The 13,809-nt window shown below is 35.4% G+C and overlaps 1 protein-coding gene across 2 annotated transcripts in view; it reads right to left on the bottom strand.

Annotated features, from left to right (window-relative positions):
- The window catches only part of TNNI3K (TNNI3 interacting kinase), a 423,099-nt gene that overhangs the window by 299,315 nt on the left and 109,975 nt on the right, over positions 1-13,809 (bottom strand). For both annotated transcript variants that reach the window (XM_058303361.2, XM_058303360.2), the window contains 2 exons: positions 9,011-9,096; positions 7,805-7,902 (listed from right to left, as the gene is read on the bottom strand). In XM_058303361.2, the coding sequence (XP_058159344.1) occupies positions 7,805-7,902; positions 9,011-9,096 (184 nt within the window). The remainder of the gene's footprint in view (positions 1-7,804; positions 7,903-9,010; positions 9,097-13,809) is intronic.

A 13,809-nucleotide genomic window follows, 5' to 3' on the forward strand; every position in this document is an offset into this window, starting at 1 on the left:
GTTTTTCTTGAAATTTTAAAAAAGAAAATAGAGAAGGGACACTCTGTTACATAGATGATCCATCTTCTTTCCAGGATAATGCCTTCAAATTTGCTTTTGACCTATTTTTTCCTCTTCACCTATGGGACTTACCTCCTATTTTCCAGTTCCCTGTAATCTCTGTCTCCCTGTAAACTGCTTCCAAATGATCTCTGAGTATTCTTAAATCATTTTATAATATAGTGATATTTTAACAGGGATAGGCTATCAGCATCTCTGGAAGGATTGCAAGTATATACTGCTCAAAAAATCATTTTGAGTATTGTTATCAATTTATCTTCAGTTACAAAATTTAATTTATTTTAAAATTTAAATACAATTTAAAGAGACTGTGAATTTTTATTTTTAACATGAAGGACAAGAGTTTTAAAAGACTGGGAAGAAACCTTTCTTTGATCTTGCACTTCTCATGTTGCTGCCTAGTTTCTTGCTTTTTAGAAGAGCAAAGGTTATTCGTTGCCTCCATTTTCCTAACTCCATTTATTTTCAGCCCATGTTTATACTTTTGACCACCACAAATTCATCAAAATATATCTTAAAAATGTATTTCCTAATTTCCAATTCTATTGGCCAAAATAGGACACTACTACCTAAAGTCAGTTTGATTCTACCTCACTTGAAATAATTTTCTCTTCATAGTTAAATATTTACAATTTCATTCATTCATTTATGCAACACAAATTTATTGAGTATCCATATATACTAGGAATTATTGCAAGTGCCCTAAATAGGATGATAAACAATTTAGAACAAGCCCTTTCCTTCAGTGGTGTTCATTTTCATTATCAGAGGTTGCAAACTAGCTGCAAGGTGATTAGAGTTACATGGTTTTTCCTGCACAGTACTTAAGATGAAAAAGTTGAAATGATGACAAATATTTAAAGATTAGAGCATTTTACATAATCAGAAATTTTCTGGTTCTTTTGAAAATTGACAGATTAGGTAATACCTCACCTACATGACAGTGATTACTTGAGTTATGTAGTCACTGCTTCCTTTACATGGGGCAGAAGCTCCCTATCTAACCACAGTCACCACCACTTCCTTTTGTATCTCAAAAACATTTAGTCTGTCAGTTGCCATTTACTGTTGATTTTGCCATAATATCCAATACCTTTATTCATTTGTTACTAGTTTCATTCCTGAAGTCATGTGAGATTGTGACCCTAATCTACAGGATTATATAGAGAAGCAACCAGGTAATAAAATATAGTAACATGCACAGTGTGAAAAGTAAGTGCAGGGGTACAAAGTACATTGGAGGAGCACCTAACTCAGCAGGGGAGGGGTCACGGAAGGTTTCCCAGGATATAGTCCTGTCTCAGATGTAAGAACTGAAGGAAAAGGCAACATCTTCATTTAGCATTCTATGAACTTTCTATGGAGAACTTGTTAATTTACAAACAAATTATGAATAGTTGATTAATAGGAAGAAATGTGAATAAAAAAATATACCTCCTAATGATTGGTCTAATTTGTGGGCATGAATTTTCTCTGGTTCCTTAAAGTGAGGATCAGTATTAAACAGTGTTTTAAAGTGGCCATTCAGAGATGAACTTACCAGGTGCAACGGATGTGTCATGATGATGGGAGAGAGTGTTGCTGTGGGGGGAGTGGGGGGCGGGGGCGGTGGGGTTGAATGGGACCTCATATTTTTCATAATGTAATTAAAAAAAATAATAAATAATTTTTAAAAAATCATAAAATTTAAAAAAAAAAATAAAGTGGCCATTAACTGGAGGAATGACTTAAGCACACAAAAAGTGGGATTCTTCTCTTGAGACTTCCAGGTTTTTCTTCAAAGAATTTCTTAAATTTTTAAAAAAATGTCTATCCTGACAAATTCCCATTTGTGGAGAATGCAATCTTTAAGAAACTTCATTTATTCAAGTACAAAAGTAACCTCGAATTGAAAAATTTATCAATTTAAACAAATGAATATTTTAATCTGTTTGCTAAATCAGTGGTTCTCAACGAGGGCAATTATTGGCAATATCTGGAGACATTTCTGGTTGTCACAACTGAGAAGGAAGAGGTGGCTACTGCCATCCAGATAATATAGGCCAAGAAAGCTACTAAATGCCCTACAATGCACAGCACAGGCTTCACAACAAAGAATTAGTCAATCCAATATGTACTATTTACATTTAGATGGGATCTTGAATTCAAATCAATAGAAATTGTAGCAGTTTAATATTATGTATGAATTCCAAAAAAGATATAGATTTTATTTATAAACTGGTCCGCTCCTCAGGGCGTGACACCCTTTGATTGTATTAAATGCAAAGGTTTTACATTTACTTGATTATGTTATGATTAGGGCCATAGATCAAAAAGATACACGGGAATAGAGAGAGCTACATAGACATGGCAGAGGGGAGAAATTGATCCTGGGGCCCCAGAAAGAAATGAGCTACTTGCCTGATAGTTTGCTGCTGAAGAAAGCAGAACTCTGGGCAGCTAAAAAGGTTCAGAAAGAAATGAGCTCTCCAGCCTAAAGCTGAGATAAGAAGAAGCTAGGCCTGTGGAAGCTTAAGAGAGAGAGGGCTGAACACTTGCAGACATCACCCACCATCTTGCTTCAACACATGGCAACAGACTTTTGTGAGAAAACTAACCTCGAGTTGGAGTCTTTAGAGCCTTGTAACTACTTTTACCCCAAATAAATAGTCTTTATAAAAGCCAACAGATTTCTGGTTCTTTGCATTAGCATACCTTTGGCCTACTAATAGAACAAAGAAAAGAAAATAGAAGTGAGCACAGACTCAGTGATCTGTGGAAGATTATTAAACAACTGAACATACATATAACTGGATTCCCAGCAACTGGGTAGGCAGGAAAAGCATTTGAAAAATAATGTCCGCAAATTTCCAAATTTGTTGGAAACATAAACTTACAGGTTCAAGATGCTCAATGAACGCCAAGAAACAAAGAGAAAATCACACATGGGATTATTATAACTGAACTACTGAAAACCCAAGTTATTTTTTCTTCTTTTATCTTATTTAAAGACATGAATGATTAAATTTTAACCTCCAATCCCATGGTTATGAATCAATTTCTTATCAGTAAATGACTTAATTCATAATATCCTTCCAAAAACTAAAAGCAGATAAAAATGGTGGTTAACTAATCAGATGGCATTAAAAAACTAAACATCTGCTCTATACTTACTAATGAAAGCAGAGATTACTCTGTTGGTTAAAACATGCAATCACAAGGCAGGCCTAACATGCCTGTGTGTTTAATTGACAGAGCTGCTGATATAGCCACCAACAAGATGTGAGACCTACATTACTCACTGTGTTAGTATTATTGATGTGCGCTATGGGTGGGAGGCTCTTTGTCTCTTCAGAGATAACCTAAACTATCTGTGACTTGTGGGTGTGGGATGATAAAAGGCTGCAGTCCTGCCCTTGGTGACCAGGAAACAGTTTAACAATGCAAGGTCTATAAACTTTAAGTATTCAGGGGAAATGCAAACCAAATATGCTAAAAGCTTATTGAATGCCTGAGGTCCATGCTAAAAGCTTACCTAAGATGTGGAAACATATGCTAATTCAAACCTATGGAGAACTGAAACAAAAGGACCATTTGGCCTTTCCTCTCTGTATAAAAGGGACTCAAAAATCTTGTTTGGGGCTCGGGATTGAAACAGAAAGCTCCCGAGTCCCGCCGGCCGTCAATAAACCATTTTTCCTTCTCAAAATCATTCCTGAGTCCTGGCCTCTCTATACTCAAATAATTGAACCTCTCTCAAATTCTACAACATTATGAGTATTACAATCGGAATGTAAAAGAAAAATCCAAGGTAATATATTTAAATAACTGGCTTGTATGCATCAAAAATATTAAGATTAAGAAAGACAAGGAAAGGCAGAGAAACTCCTTCAGGTTTAGGAATATCAGCAAGAGAAGAATACTAAAAATGTGTGATTGTAGCTTGATTTCTAGACAAGAAAAAATAACAGGTATAAAGGACACTTTTGTGGTAATTGACAAAAGTAAAATTTGGAAAATGTACATTAAATAATAGTATTGCATGAATATTAAATTTTCTGATTTTGTAATTGTATTTTATTTATGTACATGAATTTACTAGTTCTTAGGAAATAAAGATTGAAGTATTTAGTGGTAAAGAGGCATGTTTTCTCCAGCTTAGTCTCAAATGGTTCAGAAAGAAAAGAGCTAGAAAGAGAATACTATTGGAAATGGAACAGAAACCAATGATTAGTGAATCTAGCTAATTTTTTTTCATGTTTTACAGATTTGTTATAAAAAATCAAAAACAAAAAGCTTAAAAATGTTCTTCATTTACAATTGTGCCTGGGGGTGTGGGTGGGAAAGAGAACAAGCTGAGAAAGGTGTCCACTTCCTCCCTGGGAAGAGCCCAGCCTTCCTCCAGGAGCCTGTAAAGGACCCGGCTAGTCAGAGGCAAGCCCTCACCCTTCCTGTCCTTCCTTCCCCTCAGATAGTTCAAGTTCTTGCTAGGAAGTTTTAGAGACAAAGATGTGTGGGAGCAGGAGGTCAAAAGCTACCTTCCTTTTATCAACGGTCACTCCAGCTGTTTTTCCTTAGAAGCTTCTCTGGGCCTCTACCTGGGGCTCCCAGGGTTGGCCCGACTGAGCCCTCTGGGCTCTTCAGCCAAGCCCCTCAGCAGCTTCCTTAATTTTATTTGTGGGACAGGAGGGCAGTTAGGGGATCTTCACAGTTGGGGCTACTTTCTTGTACTATCCTTACAAATACTAAGTTTTAAATAACATTAAAAATTTATTTTAAAAATTATATTTTAGAAGGGAACAGAAGCTCAAAAATCAACTAGATTCTCATTGGAGTAGTTCAGGTAGGGGATAACTAGTGCTGGATTTAATGCATTGGTAGTGGGAATGGCAACTTTTTATAGTTTTCTATTTAAAGTAGAATGAAAATTTTATTTGTTTTTATACTTATTTAAGAACAATTCTCTTGTGTCTTTAAAGAATTGTTGCCTACTATATTACCTAAGAATAAAAACTTATTTAAACTTGCTATGAAAAAGCTTTAGTCTATGTTATCCTTCTGCAAAATATAAGAAAAGAGAGGAAAAGGAACGCTAACAATGGAAATTTAGTTTTAAGAAACAGAAATGAGAGAACTATATTCTCTAAATATCGGAGCATTAAATTATTCAGAACCAATTTTTGTGGCTCTGTTGTGCTAAATCTTAGCAAAAATGAACTAAAACAGAATGTCCTAGACAGTCAGATTCAGAAATCATGGCTTCACATGTTGCCTTCACTATCCATCACCAGCTTCCTATCCTTGGAGCTTTTCTAGTCTCATCTCCTGCCTTTTATAAAAAAAGTCAGCATTACATGCTATTTCCTACCTTCTGAATTCAGCCTCCATTCAAGCTTTGCAGGAAGATTAGAAGGTATTAAAGACAATTTAGCACTTAACTGAGGGTTTCTCCCAGAAGGAATCTGAAGAACTGACCTGGCATTGATTGGGTATGAAAAGGGAAGAGCTTTAGAGCATTTGCTCTCTAAATCACAGGAATACGTCAATCTGAATCATGGGGAAATATTCACTTCTTCCCCCACAGTGATAACCTCCAGAGATTGGGGCAGAGATACAGCGAAAAGTGATCTTGATATAAGCAAACAACTGCCTCGCTCCACAAACCTGCACACACAAAACTGAAATAACCTTGTCACAGAGTATAACAAATATATAACAGTGTAGAAATAGAACAATGAGAGTCTAAAAAAATTATAAACTTGATTTTAATCACTATTCTAACATTTACCAGATATCAAATCTTAGCAACAGTTAGCAAAGTAAACCTAATATGCATCTCACAAAGTCATTTTAATGGTTAAAAAAATAATGTACCTAAAACTTGTGATATTTAGCTCATAAGAAGTATAGACTAAGTGGAAACTATTTTTATTATGATTACAGAATGAGCAGCTAGTCTCAAATTTAAATTTATGGAAATTTCAAGGAACTATCCCAACACTGAATCTTCCAGTTTTCCTAATCTACTTTTATATTAACTCTCCTATCAGATATAAGGTTGGAAACCATGTATGGAAAAGACAGCTGAAATAAAGTTAGGGAAATAAAAGAAGGGAAAATCAAAAGGGAACTCAGAGACATTTTTATGATGTAAATCTTGCAGAAAAGGAACTCTCTTCTCCTGGTTTGGTTTAGAAATCCCAGCAAGAAACTTCAGTACGCGTCTTTCATTCTCAACGATAACCAACCTCACCTTTCTCTTCTCAGAGGCAGCTTCTGTCCTGGCGAACAGCCTGGCGAGGGGACCAGACTGCCTAGTTTTAAATCTTTGCTAATCACTGGCTAACTGTATAACCTTGGGGATAATAAGAGTGTGGTAGGTTGAATTACCATAATCTTAATTCACATTCTGGGGGAGTGGACCCATTGTAAATAGGATTTTATGAATAGATTATTTTAAATTAATCTGTGGCCCAACTGAATGAGGTTGGTTCTTAATCTGGATTATTGAAGTCCTTTATAAGCAGAAGAAATCCAAATGTAGTCAGAGAAAGCTCCTGGGCGGCCCCTAGAAACCAGAAGTCAATGGAATAGAAAGAAAAGGGTATCGCCATGAAATGCAAGGCAGCACTTTAAGCCAAAGAATCTCAAGGATTTAAGGAAATGTAGCAGTTTGGTATTATTTATGAATTCCAAAAATAGATATTGCATTGTGTTTGTAAACTGGTCTTTTCCTCTAGACAAATTAGATTGTATTAAATTTGGAGGCTTCACTTTTATTTGATTAAATTATGATTAGGGCTTTGATTGGACCACGTCAGTAGGATGCCCTTGGTGGGCAGGGACTCACAGAGAAAGCAACATGACAGAGGAGAGAGAGTTGAGTTTTGATGCTGGATCTCCAGGAAGTAAATATACAGGAGAAGAACACAGAAGAATAGAGATGGCTCCATAGACATGGCAGAAGCCCTAGGAAGAGAAAGAGTCTGATATTATACAGCTGACTTTGTAGAAAGAACAGAACAGCTGAGCCCGGGAAGAAATGAACCCTGTGGAGAGAGAAGAATCTTATACCAGCCTACAGCTGAGACCAGAAGAAGTTGGGACAATGGAGCCTGAAGAGGAAGTCTAAAGCCTTACAGAGACTGGCAGCCATCTTGCTCCAACACATGGCAACAGACTATGGTGAAGAAAGTAATTTACTCTTTATTGGCCTTGTAACTATAAGCTTCTACCCCAAGTAAATACCCTTATAAAAATCAACTGATCTCTGGTATTTTGCATCAGTACCCCTTTGGCTAACTAATATGGGCAGCAAGTACCAGATGATACAGATTTGGGGAAGAAAACATCCTCTTGCTAACACCTTGATTTTGGACTTTTAGCCTCAAAATCATGAGCCAATAAATTCCTGTTGTTAAGCCAAGATCTGCTTGGGGTATTTGTCATAGCAGCCTGGAAAACTAAGACAAATAATTTTCAATGATTCACACATGGGGTTGTTATAAGAATTAAATGAGTTAAACCTTTTAGACAGCTTAGACCTACACTGCTTTAAACACATAGAAGAGAAAGAAGGCTGCCTCTGGTCACTTTGAAAGTTTTCTGTTATTTAATTTGTCAAAGAAGAAGAAGGAGGAGAAGGGGGTGGGAAAGTAGAAGGAAGGGGGATAGGGTAGGAGGAAGAAAAAAAGAAGAAACCTAAAAGTAAATACTGTGGTTGTTTCTAATATATATAGCATTTATGGTTATGAAAATATTGTACCTTGTAAACTGCCAAATGCAAGGCTGTAAATCCATTTCTTGTCAGTCGAGATGGCCGGAGCCCTTTTAACATGAGGGTTCGAATATGCGACTTGTTACCTTAAAAAGAAAAATGAAAAAAAGTTTGTTAAATTTGTTGTGGGAGTGAACAAGGTGACTCTAACATCTCTCTCTGACTATGACAAATGTCATACTGATTTATGAAAATGTCACCCTGCTATTCTGCAGGTCATCTGTAAAGTTTTCTAGTAATTGACAGCCTTACTTAATAGTGAACATCTCTATTCCACTTAGAAAACTTGATATCACTGCTAGGTAATTTGATGCAATTGCATTGCATTCTTTTAGTGCTCTCATTGCCAGATGGTTGTAAAATTTAAAAAGATGAAATCGTTCATTTTAATAAACTAAATGGTAAAGCTTAGGTAAAAATCTAATTGTAGGTTATTCCTCAGAACATCATTAGCAATAGAACTATATTTAGCTGGGAGAAATATGGAAATATGATCAAAGTTAGGAAGGCATGTTTAAATTTGGGAGGACAGTCAGTTAAGTAGATACTGTTTGGGAAGAAATGTTAAGGGATAGAACTGATACTCAGACCTCATTGTTTTGTTGAAAAAGCTGAATTCAGTGAATACTATGTTTGAATCAACAAAATAAATATTAATTTTTCACTCATTTTTATTCAATAAATTTATCCAGGGCCTACCTTATTTAGGAACTGTCATAGGTGCTTGGGATACATTAATGAACAGAACAAAATGTGAGCCAAATTAAACTCTTAAGCTGAATTTTCACATTCAAATTTTCTCTTTGGCTTTTATCACCATCCATACAGTTCTTACTGCATATTGTGAAGCAACTGCTTGAAAACAGTTTGGGCAATACACTAGATGCTTCTGAATTTAACCTAATCCCTGACTGGCATGCCCAATGCTGAAAAATGCTTTTTGGTTTCCAAACAAATTAAGTACCTTGGTTCAGGGTAGGAGTACAATAAAAACTTAAATTCAGAGCTAAATCAACTGGAATATCTGCCTCGTCATTACTGCTTCAACTGAAGGTTATCAGGGTTGGAGGGTGCAAAGCAAAAAAGAAAATTGAGTCTGAATAGATTTCTCTTGTAGACTATTAAGCTGCTCAAATCACTGACCATATACACATATAAACAGTTTTTAAAGAGTAGCAAATCTAAAGTACTGACCTCCACAAATGCAACATAAATGAAGCAGAGACAGCCCATTTTCTGTGCGGTAATTTAAATTGACTTTACTGAAGGCTTCATCAGAGCTGAAAAAAAGATTTTATAGATGATCACAATTTTCATCTTTTAGTGTATTGTCTTTCATTTAGAAATTATAAAAGGAAACCTCTTACCATATGTTCAGAAATATATTTTTCTAGGATTCTTTTGAAGCTATAGAAAGAATTTTGAGTACAGCATTATATGAAAAAAATTAAAATGGAGGGAAAGTTTGAGAGCCAGCATTTAAATTAAAGACTCATTCAGTTTGGTGTTCTAGGCATAATCTGAAAATTTTTGGACCCTTGATGGAATAAAAATCCTTTATAAATAGAAAACATACATGTTTGAAAGTAAACTCATTTCTCTCACATGCAAAATTTCACATCAGAACTATGGAGAAATTCAGTAAAATCTCCCTCCCCCCCCCAAAAAAAAAAACAGTTGATAAGACATTGGAAAGAGGAATATAATCCCAATGTATTGCAAATTCTGCCTGAAGCAAAGTCTCCTTGTGCTCTGACTGGGTCAGATTTCACAGACAAAGTGGGTTTTAGCTCTGGTATGGCAGTGAGAGACAGTCCTAGGTGAGAAGAGGGCAGTGGTAGAGATTCCATTAATGAAATCCTTGCCTTTGTCTGAACAAAGACCTTTGCCCCAGGAGGGCCCCAGAGAGCCACAGGAAGCCTTTGAAAAGGAATGTAAAGCTAAAATTCTTGACCTCTTGAGGTCCTTGGCACTCCCTGGACATTTTTCAGTAGAAATGAGATCATATCCTTGGCCCTCCAGGTCCATTTCAAGCTGCCTCCTGCCTATTTAAATCTCCAGCAGCTTTGGCTAGATAGCATAGTCTTTGGTGAGTGAGTGTTCCATATCACTTTTAAAGTACTTACACTTGAAAGGTACTATAAATTCACGACATTATCATCAGGCATCCAGTTAGAACATCAAAAGGTATTGGAATTTTAAAATAGAAAAGAAAAGGTGTTATTCTCCACGGTGTTGATAAAAAGAAAAATGCCTCTAAATCTAGGGACATTGAAGGACTTCAGTGAAATGCTTTAATCAGCAATGACAAGCGCAGTGATTTGTTTTCATAGACATCAGAATATTCTAGGACTTTTCCACCCTCCTAGACTTCTTGATCTCCATGTTCAACCTTCTAGCAGCAAAGTCCACAGATGGGCTTAGTCATGTTGAGGAACATACTCATTTGCTCTAGAGTGCCCCATCTAGAAATATGATAAACTCCAATGGGCCATTTTTATAAATGTTGGAAATATCACATTATATGGAGCCTAGGATTTCATGAAAGATTGCTAAGAAGAATTTAACTCATTTCTATCTGTGCTTTGTTCCAGCTCAATGAATGGTACAAACTATTATTTTTGATCAAAATACAGAGGGAAAGAAAACTGTGACTGGCAACTGAGGATGTTGACAGACTTCTTAGCTGAGAAACTCTGAGCTGATTTGACTTGACTTACTTGGTGCTTCTGTTATTCAGAAAGGAAAACACACAAAGATCACAAGACAGCAAACAAATTATTGGAGAGGGAGAGGAGAAGGGAGTCTTCTATTAAATGTAAAGAACTACATAATCTAAAGCCAAGAGAAAACCTGGAAAATAAAGATCCTTGTTTGTAAATATGATGAGCTTAATGACAACCACTTAAAGAAGAGTTTTAGAACTCCTGTGTAGCAATAAAACTCTTGAAAAAAATTAGATTTTAAACGTGTTTTTCTAATACTGTATAGCAATATCTGTCATGTTTTAGTGTTTTAAGAAGTGGAGTCATTTTGCAGTGTTAGTAGTTATTAAAAGCTTGATCTTTATAAATTCAAATCCTGATTCTGCCTTTGAAGTACTTTTTTGTTTGTCTATTTTGTTCTACTTTTGTTTTGGGAAAATTTTTTAACCAATCCAAGCCCCAATTTCTTCATTTATAAATGAGTAAAGTAATACATATGTCATCTTTTTATAATGAGGAATAAATGAGGTAATATAAATTAGCAATTTATTACAGTGCCTTTGCATAGGATGTGGTCAATAAATGGTTGTTTTGCTGTTATCAGTACTACTATTACTAAGTTCACTGTGATAAATTAACTTTCCTTTTGTAGTCCAAGTTTTGGGAGAATTTTAGCACAATTTTTTTTTATCCCCCTGCCCCCATGGCATTTTTGCATGCTGTCTGCTCTCTGTGTCCATTCACTGCATGCTCCTCCTCTGTGTGTTTTTGTGTTTTTTTTGCTTGTCTCCTTTTTTGTTGTTGCTGCATCACCTTGCTGAGTCAGCTCTCTGAAGTTCTTGGGGGTTGGGCGGCACTCCGTGCTGTCTCTGGGCTGGGGGACTCTCCTCAGCGTGCGGGCAAACCCGCCCTCACAAGGAGGCCCCGGGTTGCAAACCCAGGGCCTCCCATATGGTAGATGGGAGCCCAACTGATTGAGCCACAGCTGCTTCCCTATTTTAGCACAATTTTGAAATTGAGTTTAATCTTCCTCAATTTTTCACATTTGACATCTAAAATTTCCTGATTTTGACAATCATTTCTCTAGAAATAAAAATATTCTATGACCACAGGAACTCTCAACCAGACACCTAAGAAATGTTTGACCTTCTCTTCACAGCTTTTAAAATGGTCACCAAGTTTGATATTGTGACATCTATCTCCTGTTAGCAATTTAGGAGAAATTACTGCAGTCACAATTTTGTAATACAAGTACTGTAGCTTTATTACAATAGTGGAGCTATTCTTAACACTGAAGATATTAAAATAACAAAATAGCCAAATGGAAAAAAAGAGTGATATGAAACTTACTTGATTTGAGAAAGTGTACTCAATCGCTTTCTTTTTCTATAACCTAACATTGATGAATCATTCAATAAGTCTGGCAACAACACCTTCTGAACACACACTAAAAGAGCTGTGTGTTTCAAATTCATGGCCAACTGTGTGCCCCACCTCTGTTCTTGGTGCTCACTTCTGGTTTTTAACAGTCTTCTTAATCTAAATTACTCACTAATTCGTTGGTCCCTTAAATACATTTAAAGAAATATACATACTTCATAGAATATTGCTGATTGACAGGGACATCAGTCCTGATTGCTAATTCCCTGATCATCTTTGCAAAGAAAGTAAAAACTGAATAAACAGATAATATGAGTTACCCAAGCCCACTGCTTATTAAAAAATGAATAACACTGAACCAATATCTATTTTTAAAGAAAGCATGATTTATAATAATTACTTTTTAATTCAACAATTATTCCTTAGACCTCTGAATCTTAAACTATATGTGACCACCCATAAATGAGTTCTTTGCTTAAAACTGAACTGCTGCCTGGTACTGTGTTCTCCCTTTTAATTCTATCCTCCTTGAATTCATGCAATATCTATTAATGCCAACAAAATGACTCAACAGGAGAATAGATTTCCACAATATTTAGTAGTTGTATGTGATTTTAATAGTACAGTTTTTTTAGCTTAACTTTAATAACTGAAATGCAATTCCTTTTTTTAAAAATGAGAGTTACTTTGGGGGATATATTTGAATCCTAATTCTCATTTCCCATTAACTTCTAGTCAAAGATTTCTGTTTTGATACATGCAATTAAAATATTCAAGATTTTAAAGAAATCATTCCTAGAAGACAAATTTCATTTTCTCTCCTTTTGCCTGTTCTAAAGTAACTGTGTATGTCAAATTCACTGCCAAGTGAGTGTCATTTATGTATTTTAATATCTTAAGCTCAATTTATTTTTTAATTTCTCCCACAGTTTTCATCACCTGCCACACCATACTGTAATTTAACATAATCTAATGAGTTCATAATGCTTATTGGAGCTCAGATGAAGTTCCTAATTAAAATAAAGTCGCTATTATGAATATATTTCTAATAGTAAATTCTATCCTTAATCATTAAAAATGGTATTCTGTACCCAAAGTTTCCTTTTTTCTTATACTATAATGAACTCTTTTCTTAGTCTTTGTCATTTACCCAGAAAAGTATGCAGTTTGTGATCCAATTAAGCTTTTTTTCCCATGACCTCATCCTTTCTAGCAGATATCTGACATGACCAGAAGTGAGAACTTATTAAAATGTAACATTTGAACAGTTGGTCAAAAAATAACACATTGCTGTCCCAGCTATTCAGGGAGGTAGATAATGGATCCATTTAACTAATTCGCTGACCAAAATTTAGGAAAAGGCCAGGAATGTAGAAAGAAGGTAGGGATTTGTTTATGGATAACTTTGTTTCCTAATTTGATCATTTAATCAGTATAATTTCTCATATAGCTTCCTATTGCCAAGCAAGAGAAATAGAAAAATATCAATAAGTTGTATTCCCCCAAAAAATATTCAGAAATTTATTATTCATTAATCCCCAAACCAGATCTGCAAACTAACAATGTGAAACTCTATGCACTCATTCATTCATACAATAAATATTGAGATATAAGTGGCATAAGATCTAGATTTATAGATATAGCAAAACAAAGCAAGAATAATTAAAGCTTATAAAATTCAGATGATACTAATTCTTATCTCAGGGTTATTGTGAGGTTTAAATGAGTTAGAACTTGTAAGTCTCATAACTATTAGCTGCTATATTATTATTTTACTAAAACGTTGACACATGCAAACACACACACACACATATATATATGGTTTTTAAATGTTTGCACTTTGCATTTGAGAAGAGACGTAGGGAAGGGGGAAGAGAAAATGGAAGCAGTGCTGAGGGAGGAAGAGGG

The sequence above is a fragment of the Dasypus novemcinctus genome, chromosome 9, assembly GCF_030445035.2.
Source record: "Dasypus novemcinctus isolate mDasNov1 chromosome 9, mDasNov1.1.hap2, whole genome shotgun sequence".
NCBI classification, from domain to species: Eukaryota; Metazoa; Chordata; class Mammalia; order Cingulata; family Dasypodidae; genus Dasypus; species Dasypus novemcinctus.